The sequence below is a fragment of the Larus michahellis genome, chromosome 9, assembly GCF_964199755.1.
Source record: "Larus michahellis chromosome 9, bLarMic1.1, whole genome shotgun sequence".
Taxonomy (NCBI): domain Eukaryota; kingdom Metazoa; phylum Chordata; class Aves; order Charadriiformes; family Laridae; genus Larus; species Larus michahellis.
The window spans coordinates 8,211,487-8,233,747 of record NC_133904.1 but is presented as its reverse complement, the minus strand read 5'-3'; the positions used below and the strand labels follow the sequence as shown (position 1 = coordinate 8,233,747).

Genomic DNA, 22,261 nt, shown 5'->3' with positions numbered 1-22,261 from the left:
CATCGCTGGCAGTGGTCAAAAACCAGTGTCTGGTAAAAGTGTAAGATCAACTTCATGAAAAGCAGTGTCTTATTTAATTTAAAATATATAGCCATTATCAGACCAGTTGAATATTATTTGACAAACCCTACACCTGACTGCTGTTCAGGATAGAGCAAAACATTCATCCACATGCAGCAACACAATTGTTCACCAATTCTCCCTGGGTTGAACAAAGTCAAATCAGCTGCAATATTTGGGAGTGATCTATATTTTTATGTGATGACAACCCCACTCGTACATGCACGCTTGCATTACCGCTACCTTCATTTAGCGCCCGCGACAGGGCTGCAAGTCTCTCCATCACTGACAGACAGGAGCGGATTCTCAGAGCACCGACTGAAGTGAAAAGGAGGGTGAAGAGACGCTTCCCGGCTCAGCCACATGCAGCCAGAGCACAATCGCATTACTGCAGCCCTATCTGCGTTAGAGGAACATTCTCCGCATGTAACTTTCAGATCACATTAACTAAAGCAAATGCCAAGGCCCTGGTCATCTCGTTGCCACCTCATTGCTCCCAAAGCGTGGTGGTGCAGTGCCCTGCTGGGATGAGGACTCTTCCCCCGAGCTGTGCCGGTGGCAGTGAGCCTGCTGGGGAAGGGGCACAGCTGGGATGCTGGAAGAAATCCTTTGTGACCAGGCACTGGCATTTGTCTCTGTGACGGGCAGGGAAACAGTACACACACCCCAGCACACAGGGCTGGGGAGGAGGGAGAGTAAGGAGATTCAATGACCTGCCAACAAAAAAGAATCCAACTCTTTCTTAAATAAAGAAAGATATCGAGATACTAAGACAAAAGCAACAGAGGCACTGAAGCAGAAGAAATCCTGGTTTCGCAATAAGAGATAAGATCGCTGGTCACCACATGTCGGTATTCCCAGTGTTCAGCACAGAGCCAAGATACCTGTTGGCCTGGATAGCGAATTTGATGCATTCAGTAAGTCCAGTCCTCACGGGGGGAAGGTGTGAGAGCACAGCAACTTGTACAAAACTAGGAAGAACCGCAGGCTGGGATGTTGGCAGAGGGAGCGCCAGGCAGTCTGTTCGGGGATACCTGGTGGGACTTCCACAAAAGGGATTGTGAATCCCAGGGCAAACAAGTCACTTCACAAAATGGGCTGTGAAATGGGTTTTAGAGATGTAAAAAATATTTAGCAAGCATCTTCTTACAAGTACCATGGTCGATGATGGGCTATAGACCAGCTTCCTCAGAAAACAATTTCCCTGTTAACATTGACTTGAAAGATAACAAAATTTACTAGGGCATTTAAACCTGTACAAGGTGAAACATTAAACAGCCAAATAAATCTGCATGTGCACATATAGACGTTAAGGGCCCGAAAGATATTTGCCTTCCTCAGTGTGAATGGTTATCTCCAGAAGACCACCAGTAAACCTGAGGTCCAGAACAGCAGCATTTCTTTCAGTGTAGGCGGACCCAAGACTACACAAAAAGCACATGGGAAGAGACAAGAATAGTATCTGGGACGCAGGAGGCTTCACAGGATAAAAGTATTTAAATTAAAGCATAAAGGAATGCTTCTTTCCCTTCCCAGGCCCCATGATCAGGAACAGAGCTGCAGCAAAGTCCCTATTCCTCTGCTCCTATCCCACATGCAAGGCTTACCAAACTTTTTCATCCATCATCAGATTTAACTAGAGTTTAAGCTCATCTGCACCAGGGAAGGCAAAACATATTCCTGTGTGACACGAGCCTAGGCAGTACACTTTACCCAGGTGTCACCGAGTGCCACCATCCTTCCTCCTGAGGGTCCCTTCTCTGCTACACTCACTCCTGGCAGCTGGAGAAAAAAGGTCAGACATTCCCTCCAGTCCTCCATCTGCTGGAAGCCTTAATTAAGTGCAGTGAAAGGAAAAAGAGAAAGGCAGGGGAAAAGCCACAACCTTTCTTTTTTGCTTCTGCTGTCTGGAAGGATCAAGGAAGCATTTGGCGCCAGCAGAGGCTTCGAATACTCTGGGGCAGTATGCAGCTACGCTGAACAGTCCTCCCAGACAACCGATACCCTCAAGCCCTGGGGAGCAAAGCAGCGCAAAAGCTACAACTGTTCCTAGTCACAGACTCGAGACTGTCAGAGGAGCCCAAGCTGCTCTCTGCTGAACCTCTCACCCCAAACCGAAATGAATCCATTTAGAACCAAACAAACTCAACTCAGTTGTCGCTCAGGACTGTTTTTCTTTTTTTTTTCTGCGGCACTGAATCTGCACAGCCGGACCCAAAAGCAGACGGGAGAACACAGCTTAAGAAAAGGTGTTCCTCTATGCTTTGCTATGGTTTCCGTGCTTGTCTAAGCTGATCTTTCAGCTTTGAGATCTGTTGTGTTCCACTGCAACAAGCCGGGGGGCACACAGTTGTTACCAAAACCTGCAAGTCCTTATCACTAAGTCAAAACACGCAACTCCACAGCTACTGGTGGGATATGATCATCATGTCCTGCCGCCGCATCAGAGACAGGACTGACAGTTATTAACTTACAGCCACTCCACAAACACCCAACAAAGCGAACAAACTCCACTGTCTGCAGAAACACTGGAGATTTTTTTTCCCCCTAAAGTGCAAGGCTACCTTATCTTAGTAAGCTTAGTTGTCTTATAATAGCGCACTCTTTAAGCCTTCAAAAGGGAATTCCTCTTTCACTGGCAGCATAGCAATATTTATTTCATGTTAACATACTGGGAGCAGAGTTGTACTTTTCCCACTCATGTACAGGGAGAGTTAGTGTGGGTGGGCAGGGGTGGTGTAAAGGCAAAGAATACAAAAAGGAATCAGTATTTTCCAAGCTCAGATTCAGTATCTCTTAGAAAACATGTGGGAGGGAAGATTGAAAAGGAGGTGGGAGAAGGAGGGAGCTTTGCTATATAGAAACATTTCCATGAAAATGTGAAAATTGAATAGATCCTTACTCATCTTCCCCCACCACCACCACCCCCACCCCCCCCCCCCCCTCAGGCTATACAAAGCATTAATTAAAGCCAGTTATTCCCAAGTGTATCTGTCTTGCAGGTGAAGTCTGCCCTGCTGCTTTGGTAGAATAGATAGATCTCCATTTATCAGGAAACATCCTGTTTCTCTGGCACCACTAATAGTCCATCCAGGCAACCGAGAGATGTTATGGCCACATACACTACAGAATCACGTACATCTGACAAATGCAAGACAGCACGCTGGACTATATCTCAGATTCACATTTTCCATACGGGATTGCTAACAGGAGGAATAAAACACATGGCAAAGGGAATTCTCCTCACCCAAAACATTGCAGACAAGACCTATTAGGTGCACAGGAGTAAACCCTGCAGACAAACCCAGCAAAACCCCAGAATAAGTACATGTCACAACTCACCTGCCATTGATGACTCCATCAGGATTAAGCATGGGGACGATCTTGAAAATGAAACATTTCCGCAGGAGATCAGCAATGGGATCACTGCTCACAAGGAACTCCAGGGTCCCCTTCATTACCCAACTGGCATTGCTTTCACCAGGGTGAACACGGGCCACTAGAAACACATAAGGACGACTGCCTGTAAAACAAAGCAAAAGAAAAAAAAACCACGCTGGAGAGGACTTCTCTTTAAATAGTATCCTTGCAAGTGGGTTTTATTCCTTTGCAATTGAGATAACAAACCAAGACGTATCTTATGGAAAATACATCCCTAATTAGTCCAGACATTTCCTGAAGGTGCTATTTGCCAATTGATCCCACGTTTGGTCCTCAGAATCACCATGTACTAGTTTCATCCTTATCCTTTTGCTTGATTATTCTATGATACCTTACAGGTATTTACATGTACTATTAGAGGGAATTTTGCATGCGCTGATTACTACCTCTCAAAATGGCACCAGCATACTTTCTGGCAATTCTTGAAAGTTGGACTCTATCAAATTTTGCTAAGGTTTAAAAGGCAGCTAGAAATAATTTAATTTTCTGAGGTCCTGTTCCACTTTCAGTATTTCACCATTAATAATTATTATTAAATCTCTAAGCAGATCTGCCCACCTGTAAGGGCTCCATGGGCATGGAAGCTGTCTGATCTCTGACAGTAACCCGTGTTGTAGGGTCAGAATCATAACTAATCAAGTTAAATTGATATAATTCAAGAAAATACGTGAACATATTAACCAGGTAAGTTGCAGGGGTAGAGTACTCAAAATTAACCATCATTTCATATCCATCCAACGAAAGGCAGAAATAACAATCCACATAGCTAAGGCAGGCTGTTACTCTTGGTGGAAAGACAATTTTTAGTTTTATATAATACAGACACACACTCAGATTTGCAAAGCTGATTTTCAGAAGGTGCAACTAGAAAAGTTCAGCTGTTTCCAGCAATACATTTGGCATGGGAGACACAACCTGTGGGAACTGGGGGTAGGGGAGAGGGTTTAGTGGGTTACTTTTAAAATAAAATAAAAAAAATAATTAAAGTCTTACTAAACGGTTCATTGATAAACTCTACTGAACCTGTTTCAAAGTAGACTTGCAACTTGACAGAGAAAGTTTCCTTGTTATCAGATATGTTATTTGCTGTTCCTGTGAAAAAGCACCCACATTTCGTCTAGTTATGAGTCTCCAAAACCTCTCAGTATACATATGCTTAGAAAACACGAAGTTTGACAGCAGACTCTTTGAAGATCCCATCTGTGCTGAGCATACTCCATGGATGGGCCAAGGAAACAGGAGAAGGCAAGAGATGACACCTGCCAGGCGCCGAAAATAAAGGGAAAGGACAAAGCAATTATCTGCCTTAAAATGATCCTTTTGTGAGCATTCACAATCTTGGGCGCTGGCACAAGCCAACCTGACAGATTTACTTTAGTGGAAACCATTATCTGTCAGGGCATCACAACGATGCCAGGATAGGTTTGTCCCCCTCTATCAGGAAACGTCAGAGCTCGGGCGCTGTTCCCTTGTGTAACTGAGGGACCCCAACTGACAGGCTTGGGAGTGGTAACAGGACAGAAAACAAAACCAAAGGCATCAGCTCAGTGCCCTTGCAAACAAATGCTGAATTAGCAAGTTACACACCTTCATCCTTAGCTCACAAAGCTGTCCTTCAGTTTCCAAACGCTTTACAAATCATTAATCAATTAACGTGAAACAGGGAGGTAGAATGGCATGCTGAAAAATATAGAGGTTATTAAAAAGCTGTTTAGCAATTTGTCCGACAAAGCAAGGGCTGTGTCAGAGCTGAGAATACAAGTGAAATTTCTTGTTTCACAGTCAAACAAGGAATAAGCACTAGTTTTTCTCCTTAACTGTACATTCTGCACAGTTCTGCTCAATACGTACATTACAGTACGATTTAGTTACAGGGTTGCACTCAAATTTGGAAACAATCCCCCCTCCACACTTCCCCGCTTCCATGCCCTCCTCTTAAGCAGCTGGTGGGCACTAGAAGTGCAAACTGCAGTCTCAGCTCAAAGAGCTCCTACAGAGCAATCATATTCTGGTCCAGTAAGTAACTGGAACTGCTTCTCAGTAGCTATACATTTGTCTTTTATCATTCTTACACCTTACCTTACTGTGAGGTTAGTATATTTTGATCAATGTATATACATAAATCCCTACAGCACTTATGGATTGCAAAAGATTCCTTTAGCTCCTGCAGAACTACTAGTCATTCCGATTCCCGCCCCCCCCCCCAAAATTAGAGCGCACAATTTCAATTCTGCTCCAGCTAGTTGGGCATTACAGTCTACTTCAGTAATACTTTAAAATAGCAACAAGCAAAAACTAGCTTTCACGAAGACATCAGCTGCATTTTGCCTTTTCGAAACGTTTTCCTCTTTCTCCCATCACCATGATTTAGTGCTGTTTTGCAGGCTCGTTGCTGAGCTCAACTGATGGGACTGTGCTGTTTGTTGTAGCTGAGAATGAGGCTCTTGAGGACTCCTAATGGACAACAGCTGTAAATAGCACAAAGCAAAATAAAACGTGTTCTCTTTTGCAATTGATGAACACAGCTTTACCTCTTATCTCTTCTGTATATTGGAAGAGAGCACCGCATCTTAATTTAGAGGTTCTTTCCTCAGCCAAAATAGCGAGGAGGGGGAGAAAAACTCTAAGCAAGGGTTTTCTCATCTCAGAAACCCAGGAAAGTTCACCATAATTCTGCTAATTGCAAATAGCATGGAAATGACAGAAACCCGAGTTCTGTTCTTCCTCTCAAGGCCGATCAGAGTCAAGCTTGTCTTACTTAGATTCAATGACAGAAAAGCTTCTGGAGTTTCCAGATCTTAAACCCCAGGAAACAGGGGAGAAGAGACCAGACAGATATCATCTACATTGTTTCCCTGAGGGTGACAACGGAAGGGCCCACAGCCCGTAGGCCCAGCCAAGGAAATCTCTCTATTCCAGTTAAAGCTGCCTTTAAAAGCTCCCCTCCTGACAAGCACATCCGCAGCTCCGAAATCCCATCCACCAGAGAGTCATAACAAAGGTATGTACCAGCAAGGAAACCGCAGGACTTGTTAACTGCCTCTTCCCTCCACGGAAGCCATCACAGCCAAATCCCGTACCCAAATGCTGTGCTCCCCCAGCCCGCACCCAGCGCGAAGACTAATGAAGCAGCAAATAGAGCAAAGAGCTGACGACATGCTCATAAAACTTGCTACCCTTGGAACACCTAGGAAACAAAGATTTAACTCTATGGCAGGCAGGAGTCACTTAATCCTATGCTTTACAGCATATCCAGTTCCTTATCTGCCTTGAAATTATTGTGATAACTGCAATAAACATCAGAGCTCTTGAAAGCAGTGGACAGCTGCACTGGCCAGCTGGACTCAGCACTTCAACTGATAGGCATCGGGTCAAGATTCCTGCACGTCAGTTCATCTGCTTCACTTCACTCCTGACTTCCAACATCCCCATGACATCCCCAGTCCTGACAAGACCACCTCAGTGCTTACTGGTTTAAACTGGTGCCCAGCTACCCTTTCTCTGTGCTATTTCTGAGCACCTTGTGCCTCCCTCCTGTGCCCCACCAAACCTATCTTCAGGACACACAACCACAAGTTCTCTCATATACCTCCTTCCAGGTCCAGAAATGAGCTTTAGTCTTCAAAATCCTCAGGACAGCACTTAGGCAAAGTCCTCCCCAAGTTCTGGGGAAGCTGCCAGAAAGCTCAGGTTAGCCATTTATCTCTGCAAAGCCCACATGACACATAACCTTCTCTGGGAATGTAAATAATAGAAAGCAGAGGAACCTTTTCATGCTACATAAAGCCTTATCCAACAGATCATGTCTTGTTACACCGTGTTACATTTTGACATGCCCAGAACATAACGCGGCACCAACACTACCCGAGATGAGAGATTAAAGCCTCACTGATGCCTCTTGCAAAACTCTGAGCAAAACCCCTTTGAGTAATAATTCTACTAATGTATCACCTACTTCCCATCACTCCTTCTCTTCGTTCATTTTGATGGTAGATATAGGCATAAAAATAAGAGCTTTGTTCTTCCAGTACTGCTAACTTGCTGCTTAATCTCTTGCATGTTATAAGAATCTTCCTCTAGCCATGTCATCACCAAGGTTTGCTAAGAGGTGACTTTGATGTCAATAATCGTGACATCAGTTGGGGAAAGAGCAGCCTGAAAGAAATGAACAAAACCCCATTAACACAGCAGTGTCCCTCATCAATAGGAGCACAGAAAGGAAATGAAATGCAGTTCCAGATGCCCTGACCTGGGCCGATGTTCTAAATTATTTCAAGCTGAGATTTGAGCCATGCCATTTGTAAAGGGACAGGGCATTGAAACAACACAGGGCTAGGATTTTATAAGGAGTCAAAGGGAATTATATACACAGCATGTGAGAAATTCAACCTAGATCCAGGTCTTGACTGGAATTTTTCTGGCTGTGCTTCTGCATCTCTCCCCTTTACCCCAAGCCCAGGGCCATTAAAACACAAAATTATTTTTTTCCCTTATGCCTAAATACAGCATGATTTTATCATGAGCATTACACAAATGGAAGGGTCAAGTTTACTCCAGGACATAGTAGACAAAAACCAAGAAAGCTAAACTCTCCCTTCCAACTTAATTAGCTGCAGCCACTACAGGGTATTCTGCGAGTCAAGCGGTGGATAAACAGGAGCAACAGCACACAGCTCTTCCATGCATGTCACGGCTGCAGCCTGTCCTGGATCCATCTGATACGCTCAAGGCTGAATAGTTACACAAAGCCAGAGAGAAGACAGGATATGGTATGATGTAGAATGAATATATTAAAGTAAGTTTGTAAAAAGCATCAAATACTGAGATCACAGAAAACACGAGACTGATCTGAGGCAGAATCTACGTCAGATGCTTTATTCCCCTCCTAAAACTTTTCCGTTAGTTGTCAGTCTTTCAGTTGCCTTAAGACAGACTAATTCTTTCCACTCCCCATCTCCCCCCACCCCAGCATCGCTGTCTTCTTGATGACCCTGCTTTGGGCTAAATGGTCCAAAAGCAGACGCATCTTAAGACAGAAGCAAAATACAGTCTGGCAGGACCAGCTGTTGTTTTCCAGAATTATCAATGAGCTATTCCTTTCTTAAATAGGTCTATATTATATGTATTATTACTGTTACCTGTGGCAAAGAAGTGAACATTATAAATCGCCTCTTGCTGCCTGTTCTCTACCTTCATAAAGCTATGTGAGGGAGTTTCAGGCTCCAAGTTGCTTGGCAACCTCCTTTTGTACATGCGTTTTATGAATTCATTCACCTCTGAATCAGAGATGATCAGGGAGCTGAATATGGTAACAGACTGCCCAGCCTTGGCACAGCTTGACATCCTACTACCGCTGGTTTTTACCTCCAGGAAATTGGTAAGCAAGTTGTCAAGTCTGTTTTGGGGCAGAATCCAAAATCCCAAGTGCTGAAGGCAACAGGAACCACTACCATTATTTAGCGTGACCTTCCGTATGACTGAAACCAAAGGAAACCCATGTGAACTAATTCCTGTTCAAATCAAAGCATACCTCTTGCCAAAGATTGGGAAACAACTAAATGTTAATTTTAGAACTTGCACCCATGGAAAATCTACTATAACACTTTGCAAATTGTTTCAGTTTATAACTAAAGTCCCCACCTTAAGTGTGTGCATCTGAATTAGCCTACTTGACATTTCCAACCACTGCATTGCAATCCATTTTTGGATATGCAAACTCAACATTCACTGGCATACCCTATCCCACTCTGCACACCTTCTGAACTGCTTGGATAACCATCAAGCTTCAAAATTGAAACCATGTGGCTGTTACAGTGCAGTGACTTTATTAGACTGATGACAAGCAAGCCACCTTGCATTTACCTCCTCCCAGAGCTCTATCACTAAGCTGAGGAGTTCCGCTACCCGGGCGCACCTCCCACAGGTATAGTCTCTCCACTTCCCTCAGCCAGAGTCCAAGGAAATAAAATCACAATGGGAGACAGCTGGTTAGGAAGAAGTACTGCCAAGAAAGATCAGGGGATTCTAGCGGATGAGTTAGTGATGCAAAGCAGTTCCAAAAAAGCCAGCTCTCCTGAGATGTACTAACAGGCAACGTCACAGCTAAGATGAGGAACGTTGTTACTTTGCTCTGCTCAGCCCAATGAACAAAAACTACTAACAGGAGTGCTGTGCCCACTGCTGGCCACCGTAGTTTAAAAATGAATTCAATGAAAACTGCAGAAGAGGTCATTAAGAATAGTAAAAGGTTCAGAAGTCATAACTTACGAAGATAAATTGGAGAAAATGGGTTTTAAACTTGTAAAGGAAAGATGAACAGAGAGGAAGGAGATGACCTTTAAATTGCAAAAGGCTGCATAAAAAGAGATAGCAATCAGTTGTTCTCACAGTCCACTGGGACTAGATTGCATTAAACAAAATGCAAGTTATTGTCTATCAGCTAAGCCTTTTTTGTAGTGACTTGACTGCCTTCACTGGTGTGCCCATATATTTATGCTACCTTCTACTAGGTCCTTATTCATGAAGTTTTGCATCAAGCCACTCCAGTGCCCAGAACAGTGTCAGTACAAGACCTATAGCCACACAGGTCATTCTAGCTATGCCTTCAGAAATTTGGTCCGAGATTCCCCTCTAGTCCTCTGGAATTACCTCTGTGTTCCGAGTGCTGCTGGAATCCTTATTCCAGTCCGCAGCCATCTCCTTTGATGTCTCTGATACAAGGTGTCTGCTTAATACTTAATGTTAGCCACTTTAAAATATGTTAAACATGAGCCACTAATAAGTGACTAATCAAAAATATTTCATCATATTTTGACATTGTTTGGGCTTCTTCCCATATAGAGATCAGAAATATTTATAGAAAGTTCTGTCTTGCCTGCTTGGTTAATGATAGTCCTACCACTTTAAGATTGTAGTAATATAATTACTGGGAGTCCTTTCATTAGTAATTATCTGTCAAAGCCCCTCTATTATCCTTAAGTCTAGTGGTTCTCAACTTCTGTGTAGGCACCCTTTGAAAGGGGTGAGAAGCAAACACTAAGATCAGCTCCAAGAGTCCTCCCAACAGATTACCTAGCTAGTTGATGTAGGGAGCTCCAGATTATCTGCCAAAGGCACACAGGGATCTATCATCCTCTGCTTCTATAACATGCACATTACAGCCTTAATTTGTTCTATGGCAGCAGGCAATTTCAGACACTCAAGTATTTTGTACTGCCACGGCCTGACCATCAATCCATATGTTTTTCAGCCAGCATGTGAAAAACATAGATTGCCTTGCAGAGACGCAATACCTCTGAGACATGACAAGTAGAGAAAAAGAAGTATTTTCAAGTTAGGTACATGTATGACTCTCTCATCTTCTGCCTTTTTTGTATGAAGATAACACCACCAGCCTGAGAGAAGAACCACTCAGTGAATGCTCAGAAGACTAGAAGACACTGGAGCAGAGATCACCAAAACAGACCATAAGTATGATTAGAGAAGTGACAGTATTACCCTAAACTGTCCCATGCCTAAAAGAAGGTGCAGGTAGGGGGTGAGTCTAGCAGAGACCTGCAGGATAACTGCTGCACAGGCAGAGCGCAGAGATCCATACGGCTATGAAATCCATGGGCTCTTTTCCGAGAGAAGGATTTCATCTGAAATGAAATCGGGCAGGAGGAGCAGACTGAAAGCGCTTCCATTGTCATAAAAATATCTCCCTGGGTAATCCACAGTGATGGAAAAAGGAAACTCTGATAATTTATGTGACAGTTTAATGGGATTTTGGTGACACATGATACTTTAGAAAGAACTCGCCCAAATAGGACAGACAGGACTTTAATAAGGCTTCAGCTCCAAAACAGCAATATTTTCACCCCTTACTTTTACATTTCATTCTATATATCCACTACTCACTCACAGCCCATCTATCTCATTTGCAAGGCACATTTCAACACTGTAAGAGCAACAACTCCGCACTTTCTAGTTACATCCCTAGCCAGAGAGACCTCCGAGAATCTGATCCCTAATGGGATCAAGCTGACTTTGCACCTAGAGGGCAGAGCGTGAGTGAGCTGTGAATTTTGAGGCATGAGCTGCCCTCTGGCCACATCCCCAGCTCTGCGGATAGCATTAATAGCTTCTCTGCAGAAACGCAGGGCAGCAGATGGACAGTCTGCAGCAGGAATCGCTTGCAGAGGGGACACCCCCAGAGCACACCCCCGGAGTAAATGGCTTTCACGCTGCGAGTAATGCCTCAACGCATGTCTCCTGCTTATGAGAGACACAGCCTTTACCCCAGTGTAACGCCCCGTGCCCTTCACTGGCGTCACTTTGAGAACAGGCACAGCAGCAAGAGGAATTGCTCAGAGTACTAAACCAGGGTGAAGCCAGGGTTAATGGGATGAAACTTCGCAAAGGAACATTTAGGCTGAATATCAGCGAGTTATATTGAAGAGTCTCCCCTGTGGAGAGGTAGAAGTTAACATTAAAACCACATTGCCCAGAGCACAAAAAGCCATTCTGTACACAACAATCTTGCAGTAGCTGGGGACAGAAATAACCCAACAGGCATTTGTTTTCTTTACTAATTTTGATGGATCCAGTTTTGAAGCCCTTATTTTTCCGGAAAAATCTCCTTTTTGGCAATCTAGGCAAGAGAGGAATGGTAAAAAGCTATGTGAAGATCTCAATATTTTGTCCAGTCTTCCTATGACCACAGCAGCCAAAGATCAGCTTAGGACCTGCTAGCCCTAAAATGGGCATGGAAAACGGAGCACCTCTCGGAGTTTCTTTCACTGCTTGGAATAATAGTCAAATTTAACAGGAAAATAAGTTACCTGTTCTGTATTCCTTCAAGCAGTTCTGCTCTACAAAGGACAGATTTGGTAGTAAAGAGCTTTTTGCCCATAAACTCCCTATCCAGAACAGAGATTTAAAACTCACCTAGTGCCACCTAAAGCAATGTTTATTCTTAAATGTGTGTTGTGCCTTTAAGGGGCACAGATCCATTTCTGCCTCTGACTTGAGGTCTTCCTCAGGGAATGACTTGTAAGAAATAAAATATATTAAAAGAAAGTGCAATCAGAGCCTCTCATTATCAAAGGATAAAATATCAATTTTTGTCAAGATAAAAAGCATCACAGATTGGCTCTGATGGGAAAAATTTAATTCTTGGTCTTCACTTGATTTGATATTTATCACTCCATTGCTCCAGAAATATCGTGGCAGGGAATTTTTCTTAAAAATATTATCCTATATTTCTCCTGCACTGAGCAAGCTACGAGACTTTTAACTTGTGTGTTTTGTTACATATGAAAAACTCACAGAGAAAAAGGAAAGAAAACAGCCAAGTCTACAAAAGGTGCCTTCTAACACTTCACTATGTCAACAGCTTCACAGTAAAGGAGACCTTCTGCAGGTTAACCTCATTTGTGGCATCACTTAATTGACGGTTACATCATTGCTGTCCAGCTCTATCCTAAATTCTAGAACTGCACTGCTCAGAGCTGATCCCAAAGGAAATTCTCGCTTTCCACAGACAGTAGATTGATAAGGTAAAACTGTCTCCCCATTCTGAATAATGAATCTTGTCTTGATGGCAAGTTCTTAGACGAATCCCCAAACAATTGAGCAAGAGAATGCAAGTAAGGGAGCAACATAACAGGTCTTTCAATCAGATCATCACGACAGCAAAACTGGTGTTGGCCCAACGATCTTGTACCACGACATAAGCAGCACCATTTTTAATTTTCTAGACTACGTGACATGTTGTGTAACAGACACAAAGCAGAGTTTGACTAAACTGGAAGTACTTATCACCAGAATGATGCAGAAATATCTTTAAACTAGGAGATTATCCTACTGTCCACCCCTGAATGGTGCAGCTTCCTGCTTACTTTAGCCTTGACAGGAAGCCTACTTCTATGTATAAAGTTTTATCTTGATAAAGACCAAGTGGGAGGCACTAGCACTTTATATCTAAAATATGATAAATGGAACTTCATCTTTTTTTTTTTCCTCCCCTGAAATGTTTAGGAGAACTCATACTAGTTGCAGATCTAATATGAGTGGCCAATGCTAATCTCTATTCCCCTACTGCCCTCCAGCACCCTAGAAATAACACAGTGTTTTAACATCTGGTGTCCAAACCTCAGATCAAGAGCTCACATTAGTTGTTTAGGTCATAAGTGGAACATAACTTCTCCAAGGAAGATAAGAGATTAACCTGGAAGTTCATACCGTATTATTTTCAAGCAGTTCTACTACTGAAATACCCTATGGATGAAGAAAGACTCAGGATCATATAGCAGAATCAGAATCCCAGAATGCTTGACAGAAAGACAGGTGGAACAAAATTTGCCATAAGACAGGTAACATGCAGAAATTTCAAACAGTATGTGGTAAGAATCTAAGCAGTCAATGTCTAAGGTCAGCAAGAAGTTCTTCCCTTCAGATGCCAGCGAAACGATTTCTAATGAATGATGATCAATCACTACAGGGAGTGGAATGTCAAGCTGGGATGACTACTAGTCTGTTTGAGGAAAATTGTTCCTTCTTAGGAACAAGATGGTAGGAAGGCTAGGGAAAAGAAACATGTTCTTTCCCCACCCCCCCAAATTGCTACAAAGCACAGAAAAATGTACTCATGAGTAAAGGAGTCAGGCTGCAAAACAGTCTTGGCAGTCCCAGAAGGAACACAAGTGGAAGTGGAACATGTAATGTCCTTCCTCACCACTCCATGTATCATTGCGACAGTGGGAGTTTTCACACAAGAGAGGATTTTGCTATTTATTTCATAGTTTCCTAAGTGATAGTCGATTTGTTAAAAAAAAAAATCTTCTCCAGAAGGTTCTTTTTGGCAAATATTTTAACAGTACAAGTGATGGCTGCTGATCAGCTTGAATTTCTGATGTGTAGTACACAGACTAGTTTCATGAAGCTGATACTGTGACATGTTTCCTCAATCTCAGTGCCCTCCTGAATTTTCACCCCAACATTTCCCCAGCAGAACTTTGAACTTTTCCAATTAACACTGCCACAGAATCCTTCCACTGTAGCTCAGCCACTCTTTACAGGCTGTACAATCCACAGCATGAGCTCCTCTCTCTTACTTGCCCCAAGAAGCACTCATATGGAAACCATTATATTAAAGAGCATTCACTACCACTTCATCTTCCACTCTGTAAACTATCAGAATGCTTTTAAAAGGAACACTTATTTAAATAAAAGAAAATCCCTGTAAATCATGGTCGTGACAGGCTAATGGCTAGCATTGCAAAGATGATTTATCTTCCTGCTATGCTAACAAAGCTTCTCATGCTAATACCTTGTTTTCAAAATATGAAGAGACTTCTAACTGATCTTTTCTAACTGCAAGAATATACAAGTAATGAAAAACACCTTACATTAAAAAAAAAATAACCTTCACCTGCCACCTAACATCCCCATCAACTCTCAAAATCAAAAGATCTCCTTAAATTATCTTCGCTTTCTGTATTATTTAGCGTGCTTCCTTCATGGATGAAGAAACCAACTACCCAGTCTCACTGCCTGTTTGTAATCCAAATTCATTTTAGCGTTTGCACGCATTAGCTGCATGCTTTAATTTGATTTATTTTATTTGATTTCTGTCTATTAAATTACATTTGAGGCAGGTTAGATGGCCTCACGGGGAGCATCTTACCAGGACTACCCTTTGTGCAAACAGCAATTATTTTATCTGGGCTGAGCCTAATTTCATGTCACATCTTGATAGGCCGACAGATAAGGTCACCATATCTGCATTGCAAGTGATACCCTAAACTGGTGGGAAAGACCTTTGACAAGCTGGAAGGTGGGTCCTTGGAGCGTTCCGATTAAAAGCAATGATATAGGGTATGAAATTAAGCAGCAAGCCATCACTTACAAGCAGGAGCATTGCTTCAAGTTTATCTACAGACATTCTGCATAGCTCGCAGGCCCATCACCGAGGTCAGCACAGAGACTGTAAGTGTGTCACTACATTTTTTATTGCTCATTCACGGTTAGTGAGTGCTAAACACAGGGAGAACAGGGATTGCAGGGGCACCACAGCCACCGAGACCCCAGAGTCCTTCATCTGTCTCTTGCTTATCCTTTCGCCCCTGGCCTGTTGCTTTTTGTGAGGAACAATTCCCATGTGTTGAGTTGTTCTTCATGGTGACCCTCTAGCTGTTGTTTTTGTGCCCTTTCAAAATGCTTGACAAAACTGTCACAGAAGGAGTTTGGCATCTGGAAGCTGCGACAGACACAATACGACCTGATTCATAAAACATAACTAAACAGCTTGGGCTGCCAGAGGCCAGGATTTACAGGACTGTGTTTCAAGAACAGCCTTCAACGCCTGCTCTACTAAACGCACTTTCCTACTCTGCCGCAATACAAATTCCCAAGCTGTGTTAGGATGACCTGCAACACTATGAAGTGACAAGGCAGCCGAGACACTAATCTTGTTAGAGCCTTCCCTGCCCACTGCTGGTCAGGAAGGGGAATAAGTGACCTCAGCTCTGGCTGCACCTTTTACACCTGGCTCCAGGGGTAGGGAGCACTCCAAAAAAAATAAGACAACAACATTTTTCAGAAATCCCTCCAGCGCAGCGAGCACAAAGGTAAAATCAAGTCACAGATAGTTTTCTGCTGCATTATCCACTACAGCCTCATTTTTACAAATGCAGGGAGGCTTCTATTGTATTTCCAGCAGATGCAACATGACCCACAAGGAATTTAAGGACTTCCTGCCCTCCTATCCATCTCTTTTCTTCCATCTTGCTTTTCTTCTTCTTGCTGTTCTATTCACCTCTTTTCTTCATCTCCACTTCAATCACTAGTTACAGTCTTGTTAGGTGATCACCATGGGACCTAAACGACCTTTGGGAGACCTGTCAAAGTTACTCTGATGCCCACAATAATAAATTCCATCTCACTCATCTTCTCTTGAAACACCTCACATACTGAAGACTACATGTTTCAAGCATGTTCCAAGTTAACAAAGCAGGGATTTACAGAAAAATCAAGTTGCCCAAGGATAGAATACAAATCAGTCACAGTGTTCGAAGCTCAACATCCGTTTCCCAAGTTCCAGTCAAAGTATCCTGTACCATTCACATCCACCCAAAAAGTGAATTTCTACATAACCCATGTCTTGAAAGCACTTCCTCCTTTTTTCATCAGCCATTGAAATGAATCGAGTTCTGCACTTAAACATCAGCAGCAGAGCCCTCCCTCTGTCATATTTGTCCTATACCCTGATGCTATAACACAGCTGTCATTTTCATCCTGAAACCCACCCACCCTTCCTAAAATTAGCACAGACACATGCATTTACAGTGTGCTATGGTATTCCTGCATCCATCACTATTTCATTGTGCTTTCAGATTTGGGGAGAAAGTGAAAGACGATATGAAAACAATAAGGGAAGAATGAGGAAAGGAAATGGGATGTTGTAGGAGGTCTCTGGTTTTCTTCAAAAATAAAAAATAGAGAAGCCTAGAACATTTGGGAGACTCAAAAGAAAACTCCATAATGCCTTTTAATGTTTTCCTTGTGTCATCCACAAGTCCTTCCTTATCTGCAGTTCAAGACATACCTCCAACCCCATTCTGACTTCTTCATTCACTCATACTTATCAGCTCTGCCCCCCATCATGTTTTAACAAAAATTTCAGCCTATTTTATTTAACCTCATCTATTTTTAAGACACAGAAGCGGCACCCAGGCTAAGCCAAAAAAAAATAAAATCTTCAAAACAGTTCGTTAAACAAATTCAATGAAGAAAAAAGAGAAAAATCTTGTAAAAAGAATTACAGAGTGGCAGGGAAAATTACATTATTTTTTTTCCCACAGCTAAGTAGCACGACAATTGCAATTGATAGAGCAAATTAAATTCTAAATGCACTGGTGATTTGATAGATAGCATTTTCTGAGTGTTACTGAAAAAATGCCTTCTTTGGGAAACAGAGTTAAGATCTGGAACAACTCCTGTTGATTCTGGGGCCTGATTCGATTATGCAAAGTTCATTAACATAAAGTTAAGATGGAGCAGGGAGAAAAGGCATCAAACTTCTCTAAGATGCCACATGCCTTAAGAAAAACTGTCCTGACAAAACTAGCAAAGCAATTTGGTAGGAGGCCTGTTTACAGATGTAGTGGGTAGCCGGTGACTTCAAAATGCAGCTTCCCCCCCGCCATCTATTCAGAAGGCTAGAAGAGATACACTGATTAGTACCGTTCCTTCTACTACCGAATTCTGCAAAATTATATATCAAAATGAAGCAGAGAAAAATCAGAGAAAACCCAAAATGACCTAGAAAGAGACTCAATGCACCTATTTTTCTGTCAGCTAGAAACTTGATACCCAGCAGCCACATAATAAATGCCCTGAAATGATGCAGAAGTCCAAGTTTAGCTCTCCGCGAGCACCGGTGCACTTTGCAGTATCTACCATGTCACTTGTCAACTAGTTGATCTTATCAGCACATTTGCAGTCTGAACATAGCAGCTGTCTCCACTTGTTTATTAGCAATTTCTATTTCTGCATTAGAAACAGGTGGGCAAGCTCAGAGAGCTAACAAGTTTCTCTTTGATGTAGAGATGGACAAATCCTCTCATTAGCAGAACAGCATTTTAAAAATCATTATAGGGTATTTTTAGTCCTACTTCATTTTAGTATTGCTGTATAATTGCAGCCCATTAATCACAAATACTTGTTTCTAGAATCTGTCAGTTACAAGCAACAAGAAGTGTCAGCCTGTGGTATCTGCAAACTACTAGTTTCAAAATATTGCTGTACTTATTTTACTGGTATAAGATTGGGTGCATCAGTCACATAGCAATTGATCCTGTTCTCCAATTAGAGAAATTAAGCTCAGTTAAACAGGTCAGGTAGAAATCTGCATAGACCCTCCCAGCAAAATCAACTTACAGGCAGGAATTAGAAGTAGCAGGTATTCAGAATTGGAGACACAAAACCAGGAGAAAAACAAAAGCACATAGTTACAAAAATGCCTCCTCACTCACTAATGCTCTCAGGTAGATTAATATTAGGATCAGCACAGAGAAATCCCGTTTGCTACGTTTCCCATGAGCATAGACCCACTCGCATGGATGTTGGCAGAGTCGCTGAACAAACGATCCGCTCTCAGCTCTGGCAAACATGCAGTAAAGCTGCTCCAGACAATCCAAACAACTCCGATCATTTGTAATACATGACTAACTAGGTCAGCCTTTATCAGACAAAAACATGTAGCTTGGAGCATTAAATCCAGAAATTGGAACATTTTTTTTCCAGGAAGTTTTCAAAGCCTTGAGGTATCAGGTGAATCACTTTTCTTTTTTAAAGCGAGCCGCAACAGACAGTCTCTCCAAACCAGATAGCCAAGATTTAAAAGCACCAAAAAACCTCCCAATTTAGAAGGATAAAGGTGAAAAAATCATGAAACTTATAATGCCACCCACACTATTTCCCAACAGTCTGTTAGTTCTGTGTATAGAAGGGTTTGCCTGTGCATGGCAGAAGCCTATTGTTAGAGCGAGAAACGCAAGATTCACAGGATCATGGAAAAAACACCCAAGAGCAACAGGCTTCTCCTGTTAGCAGGATGCGCTCTGGTTTCTGTCAAAGCCTAGCCAATCTTTAACACAATCTGTGCAAGACTTGGCCACCTTCCCCTAAACTATCCCTGAGCCGAGTTCCCCAACTAAAAGCAACGCTTTGCTAGAACACTGACAGAGCCCACTTTTTGCCCAATCTTGCTGTCCAGTACAACTCAAAATATACTTTGTTCCCATGAGATTGTCAGGCAGAAGGCGATGTGTGGCTAGCTCAATCTGTGTATCAGCACAGCCTTTCCGTTCCAGAAAGGAAAAAAATATTGAACCAGAGACAAAACCTACCCTCTCTGATGGCAAGTGCAACTGTTTGGGTCTGACAGCAGCTGGTACACACACTACGTTCAGTGAGCTTTCCAACTACGGATTACTCCTTCACAAGGCCAACCTGCCAGCTGTCCTTCCCCTTACTCCCTGACCACAGCTTAGTAGTCATCAGTGAGGAGGTACAACCAAACAGAAAGAAGAACAATCGGTCACTGGGACAGCCCCGCTGGTCATCTCTCCCCTTTTTAGAGGAGTCTATCTTAGTTGCCTTCCAGAGAGCACATAAGACAGGAAAATTTAAAAAAAATAATAAATAATTATCACACAAGCAACACCTCTACTGTTACAAAACTCCAATTTTTTACCTTACAGCAGGTTTCCAACGAAGGGACTGTGAGGACCTCCTTACTGGCCTTTTACTCAAGGAGGAAGGGTGATCCACAAGCTGCCACACCACCCACAGCTTCAGCTCTGCCATCTAGAAGCAACTGATTTAACACAGGTGTTGAGGGGCAAACTCAACTACCTTCAGGCCAACCCACTTTATACCCGTCATCACCAGGTGTTCTACACCTTGTAATGTGTGAAAAACAAAAACCTGTGCAGTAAGAGGCAAGACCAAGTGGGCAACATTGTGAGCAGCTGGAAGAAACCCCTTCCTGACCTCTGCTTTTACCTTGAGGCACAAGCATTAACTCTTCACCCCTTAGTAAGTGTATTGCTCATAACAGTATTCAGTCTCTGCAGTCAAACTGACCCTAAAATTATGTCCTCCCTCACAGAGCCCATCTCTGTCACATCGCGAACAGATTTAACTCAATTCAAATGCTTCTCGGGCTAATTTATACAGTGCCACATTGACCTTTTAGCATATGCCCCACAGGACCATGTGTGACTGGAATTTATGGCCAGGCATGGGAAACGTGCAGCTCACTGAAATACGGTTTTGGGGTTTTTTTTCATGCCATGATTTGAAGTTGATAACAGAAACCTAGTAGCAGTTCAATGCTTGTTCATTATTTGAGAGAGTAAAAGCTGCCCGGGGGCTCTGCCGGGCTGTATTTCAATACCTCTACCAGACACATAGATTGGCCAGTGGAAGCACAGCATCTGCAGGTTTTTCCTGAAGTGTTTCCACCTAAGGGAGAGAAGAGGAATTTTTTCTTCCCCCTTCTGTTATGGCAAGAATTTGGGCAACCTATTGCTCCTACACAAGCTTGTAGCTCCACTGCAATGAAGCCGGGACGCTGGGATGCTGTGAGACAGGCATGTTCCAAACATCTGGCTATAAATTTCCAAAGCAATATAAGAAAAAAACATACGACCAAACCACTTTCAGTTTCATTCACAATTTTCAATGCCTTATAACAAAAATATAAGTAGTACCGCGCTCCTGTGAGAAGGCACTTATGATGCACTTGACAAAGCAATCACAAATGAAAATAATTATGACTAAGATATATATGGGTTTAGATTTTCAAGATGCTTAGTTCATTAGCATATCAGAAAAGGCTCTGATATTCTGGAAGACCGGAGCATAGCCAGTGCTAAGCACTGCTGATATTCTAGCCCAAGGCCATACCAACCAAGACGACATTGCTAACTTACTTTCCAGAAGATGCTGCTGTTAATCAGAACATTTCTTCTCTGGAAAGGACATGCAAAGGTTACAAGTCTGTCGGGACAAAGATAAGACTCTAATTCAAAGAAGGAAAGGTAACAGAACAAGCGCCGAAGAAACAGCAGAAAATTCTGTAGCCCTATCCCCTAAGAAGAGGGGGGCTTAGAACAAGTCTCCACATTCTGGAAGGAAGTCTATTTTACAAAAACACAGAAAACTACAGCTGAATGAAGAGCAGCTACTGCAATACAGATTCTCTCACTTCAGATGGCTGTTCTGCTAGCATGCTGCACGAGGCACAGGGTGGGAGAGAAAGAGATTACCCTAACATTTACTTTCTCCCTTTGCACAGAACACTGCGGTTGCCTGTGCTTCAAGGCATTTTTAGCATCCTTGTTCAGTGTTTTCTGTGCATTGCTTGCTGCCTTGACTAATTGGCTTCAATATATTAATACGCATTTTGCCAAACTCACAGAAGGCTGACCGTAGTGACAAAGCTGTGCTGGCTGCCTCAGTTCCACCAAACGCTGGGATGCAAAGAGCAGCTGATCCATGATGAACAATACTGGCCTCAATCTGCAGACAGCCATTGTCTATCTCACACATTTCACGTTCCATTCAGCCAGCTTCCACCTTTATGGCAGTAGACTGGATACTCAGACAGGAACACAGTTTCACAGGAATCTGCCTGCTCTTTTTGCAGTGGGCTGCCACATTGTTGTGACTGGGATATCAGAAAGAAAAGAGAGAAGAGATGTTTGAAACTGAAAGACAATATTAAGAATTTTAGAGCACACACCAGTAGTGTTGCATATTTGGAGGTCATGGCTTTGGCTTCAGATACTTGATAAACTGCCTATTCAAGCAGGAAAAAAAAATACAGAATTGAGAATAATGATTTTTATTTAGCACTGTAGAATACATGACAATTTTATTCAGCCTTTCTTCACTAATACGTTAAAACAGGATCACAGTTTTCACAACAGCTGACTCTTACTGTGACCAAAACCAAAGTGTTCAGCATAAAGCACCAGAGGAACCAGCATCTCCACCCGGCTCCCCGGAAATTAGGAGCAAATCTTCAATTCAAGGGAATACACAGATACAAACCTCACTATTGCAGATGTAAGAATAAAGCAAAAAAAATGTTTTTCTCCATAGTTTGCTATAATCGTCATCTTATTCAGTTTCTATACACACTAAAACCTCTTCTTTTAACTATAATCACAAATAAGGAATAAAGGTAGAGAAGAGATGAAAGGAA

The 22,261-nt window shown here is 42.6% G+C and overlaps 1 protein-coding gene across 1 annotated transcript in view; it reads right to left on the bottom strand.

The window, feature by feature from the left end:
• AGBL1 (AGBL carboxypeptidase 1) overlaps window positions 1–22,261 on the bottom strand; it is a 298,518-nt gene that overhangs the window by 178,796 nt on the left and 97,461 nt on the right. Inside the window, exon 18 of the mRNA XM_074600621.1 lies at window positions 3,403–3,583. Coding sequence (XP_074456722.1) covers window positions 3,403–3,583 — 181 coding nt within the window. The remainder of the gene's footprint in view (window positions 1–3,402; window positions 3,584–22,261) is intronic.